Source organism: Hibiscus syriacus, unplaced genomic scaffold (genome assembly GCF_006381635.1).
Source record: "Hibiscus syriacus cultivar Baekdansim isolate YM2019G1 unplaced genomic scaffold, ASM638163v2 tig00111584_pilon, whole genome shotgun sequence".
In the NCBI taxonomy this organism is placed as follows: domain Eukaryota; kingdom Viridiplantae; phylum Streptophyta; class Magnoliopsida; order Malvales; family Malvaceae; genus Hibiscus; species Hibiscus syriacus.
Genome location: NW_024063127.1, coordinates 1,255,701 through 1,259,933, shown reverse-complemented (window position 1 = coordinate 1,259,933; position 4,233 = coordinate 1,255,701). Strand labels below are relative to the sequence as shown.

The 4,233-nt window shown below is 33.9% G+C and overlaps 1 protein-coding gene across 1 annotated transcript; it reads left to right on the top strand.

Annotated features, from left to right (window-relative positions):
* The first annotated feature begins 2,487 nt into the window (after positions 1-2,487).
* LOC120165656 (U-box domain-containing protein 27-like) lies at positions 2,488-3,846 on the top strand. The gene has a single exon (XM_039175132.1). The coding sequence runs from the start codon at positions 2,559-2,561 to the stop codon at positions 3,774-3,776; it is 1,218 nt and encodes a 405-aa protein (XP_039031063.1). The 5' UTR covers positions 2,488-2,558; the 3' UTR covers positions 3,777-3,846.
* Positions 3,847-4,233: the final 387 nt, after the last annotated feature.

Sequence of the window (4,233 nt, the reverse complement as noted above, 5' to 3'; positions counted from 1 at the left end):
TGCGTTTGGTTCACGGAATGTAAGATTACCAGTGGGAATAAAAGATTACTAGGGAATAAGATTACTGGGAATGTTGTATTTTGTGTTTGGTTAGTTTAGCAGGAATGTAATATTATCGTGTTTGATTAAAGGAATAAAAGATTATTTGAATGTATATTTGATCAAATTGTCCTTATTATATATTTGTATAATATTACAAGTTGGAAAATATTTATATATTTTCTTTAAAAAAAATTAAATTCATAAAATTTATATAATTTTTTACAAAATTAAAAATATAAAAAAGGTTTAATGAAAGGGTAAAATTTTATTTTAACCTCTGAACTTCATATAAAATTTTAATTAGACTTTTTTTGTAAATCTAAAATAGTTTAAGGATAAATTTATAATTTAACCTTCGTAGAATTTTTATTATTCAATGACAGAAGAAGGATATTTTTGAAAAAATAAATAAATTTAAGGGCATTTTAGTCCAAAACGCCGGTAATGTTACAATACCTAAAGGAATGGAGGTAATGACATTCCCGATAATATACCCTAAAAAATCTACTATTGGTAATAAAACATTACCGGGAATGACATTCCCGACCAACCAAACGGGGGAATGTGGATTCCATTCCCGGGGGAATCCCACATTTCCCCATCCAAACCGCCCCTTAGTTCATCAAGATGGGGAGGGACGAGAAGTTCATTTCGAGTATCCCATGCTTTGTTGTGTATTTATTTGTGTAGGTTAGGTTTACTCATAGATGCCATAAACTCATAAAGTGAATAGTGGGCATAGTCTCTTGAATGAATAGAAATTTCTTTGATGCATCACTGAAGTCGTGTAATTACACAGTCTCACTAATTTGAAACTGTGTTTTGGACTTGGGGGGCCATTCTTTAGTGTAAAAAAAGGAGGTACGAGTAGTTGTATCACATGGCTTTCTTCCTTTTTCTTTTGAGCTTTCATTATCTTCCAAAACCTTCATCTTTTCACGAGAAAGCTTCATGCTCCCACAAAGTCCCATCCACCTTTGAGGCACGCATGCTCAAAGGTGTGAATTAGATGTTAAAATGTAAAGTTCTATTCGATATTCAAAAGAATTTTGATAATATTCGATTCATGGTTCGGATGAAGCTTAAATTATTTGGAAAAAAAATTTAAATAATGTATTAAATATTGCGTTCATGAATATTACACTATATTATTTAGTTTATTTGACAATACTGTAAAATAACATCTTTTTTAATAGAAAAAAATCTAAAATTATTTGAATGCATGTTTTACTAAAGTGTATTGATGAAATTTTTTATTTTAAAAGTGAAATTTTTGTCATTGTGATAGATAATAATAATAATAATAATAAGGTTTATGATTTTTTAATTATTATTTTGCAATCATCAGTTAAATCTTTATGAATAACGACTTCGTTTTATTTCGACCATGGACCCAACTTTATATTTGGGCTTCCCTTTTTGAGCCCTTTAATGTTGGACATCATGTCTATTAGATTCTTTAATTATTAAACAACGAAAAAAATATACATCTCTAAAATAGATATTAACAGCGATAGAATCATTTTCGACAACTAACAATGAAGAAAAAAAGTTAGTCAAACAATCATATTAAATTTATTTTAAGAGTTGAAGTGTCGTATTAAAAAAATAATACGAATATTAAGTTAATTTTTTTCAAAAATATAGGAACTTCTAATTCTTTTTACCAAAAAATAAATAAAGTTAAACACTAATAATTATCAAAACATGTATAATTTAAGAAGTATTAGTCTTGTTATTTATAAATGTCGGGATGCGATATGATTGAATTATGCTAATAAAATGCTTAAGAGACGATGCATTTGATTTTATAGGGGTCAAATGTATACTTATTGTTTTGAATAAATTGATAAATATAGTTTAATATGTTAAGAGAGAGAAACAGAATAAAAATAATTTACATAATTATTTTATTAAAATAAAAATAATAAAATTTCTAGACCCTATTCATAGAATAAATTAAAAAGTGAAAGAAGCAACAAGTTTCACAGAAATTAACTTTAAGGGGAAAAAGAATAAAAAAGCACTCCCACAAAATCAAAGGTGCACGGTTCTCCTTAGTCATTAAACAACAAATGATGCAAAATCGAGACCGACCAACTGAACCTTCTCCGTGGGCCCCTCCACCTTTCCATCCTCAATCTACGCATGTATTTTTCTCCTTCATCTAATCTTCGCCGTTCATTGGATCTCGCGATCCTTTTTGTTTATTTTCTTACACTCCCAAAATCTGAACTTACACGCGAGTGAAGATTCCCTCCCAACAACCTTACACTCCTTTGACCGACGACTAGTAAAAAAAAGGTAAATAAAAGAATATAATTTATTAAAAACTTAGAATAAAGAGTGAATTTTATGACGTCAGCTATCCTTTGACTAATTCTCTCTCTTCTTTAAACCCGCACCGTTGTCTCCCTCTTCCAACTCTCCCATTTCATTTCTTACATTTTCTCTCTGAAATTTTCATTTTCTGTCATTTTCTTTCCGGCCAAACAAGGAAAAAGAAAAATATATACATGGGAAGAGGAAGAGACGATTTGCACATTACGGTTCCGGGTATTTTTCGGTGTCCGATATCGTTGGACGTGATGAAATCCCCGGTGAGCTTGTGCACGGGCGTAACCTACGACCGAGCCAGCATCCAACGGTGGCTGGACAGCGGCAACAACACGTGTCCGGCCACCATGCAGGTCCTCCAAAGCAAGGAATTCGTGCCGAACAGGAATTTACAACGGCTCATTAAGATCTGGTCCGACTCAGTTGCTCGCCGTCAACTCGAAGCTGATTCGACGGCCAATTCAGCTGTTCCTTCTCAAGATCAGATCAATCTCTTGGTCAAGCAGCTCGACAACAAAAATTTCTTTTCATCGTTGACGAAGATCGTTTGTTTTGCCAGAGAATCGGAGGAAAACCGCGAAATCCTGGCCAGTATCGACGGATTTTTGAATTCGGTGTTCTATTTCATGAGAAACGTGGAATCGGACGTCAAATCAATCGAACAAGTGGTTGAGATTTTGAATTTGATGTCAAGTAAAATTTTGGAGAAGAAGCCGTTGTTGGAATCAAATTGCTTGTCGAAGATCCTTCTGGTTCTACAACGAGGAACTTTAGATTCGCAAATCCAGTCGATTGGATTACTGAAGTCCATTGCGGTCGATGGAGAGTCCAAGCTCAAAATAGCCGAAGAAGAGGGATTACTACAGGAATTGGTGAAATCATTAAGCAAAGAGAAGGATCCAAGCTTGATCGAAGCGAGCTTATCTTGTTTGATCGAAATCACAATGCCCAAAAGAGTAAAAATCAAAGTAATCCAATCCAGAACAATCCCAGAATTAAAGAAACAGTTATCTGAGCCAAACACGAGCGTTTCCATAATTGAGAAGTCATTAAAACTGCTGGAAACGTTGTCGTCTTGCAGAGAAGGGAGGATGGAGATATGGCACGATTCCATATTGCTACAAGCGATCGTGCAGAAAGTGTTGAAAGTATCGAACAAAGCGACGGAGCACGCGGTGACAGTACTCTGGTGCGTTTGCTATTTGTTTAGGGACGAAAAAGCGCAAGAAGCGGTAGTTAGCAGCAATGGGATGACCAAGTTTTTGTTGCTGATGCAAATCGACTGCTCGGCTGCCGTTCGGCAAATGTCGGCGGATTTGCTTAAGATTTTCCGGGTTAATTCCAAGTCTTGCTTATCAAGTTATGATACTAGAACTACCCATATTATGCCCTTTTAATGAAGAACAAAAACAAAACAAATCAAATCAAAGTTTGTAAATCAAAGAAATTTTTTGTTAGTGAAATATTCAAACAGAAAATTCATTTGAATGGTACACAAGCATTTCATCGATCGATTCAATTGGGTGTCGCAGATGATGATAATGTTTTGGGAGTGGTGAAATTGAATATTCATTCATTGCTCGCTTTGTTTTGTTGAAGTTTCAGAAGGTACAGTTTTGTTTTGATTTTCGACTAAGAACCTTTCAAAACTGTGCACGGTGAACACTCATAAATAGCTGTAGTTGTGATTGTAGCAATTTGCTGCTACAACTTGCGCTCCCTTGTACTCTCTGCTCATAGTCAATAAAGGGACTGCAAATCGTATGTTGATTCCCAGTTGCCAACTGTTTTATCGGGACTATTACCTTCTTTTTTTAAAAAAAAAGTTTTAAATATAGATAATTTTAATAATAT

What these genes read in the sequence shown, in the direction of transcription:
- LOC120165656 (XM_039175132.1), top strand. Translation starts at nt 2,559, where the DNA reads ATGGGAAGAGGAAGAGACGATTTGCACATTACGGTTCCGGGTATTTTT.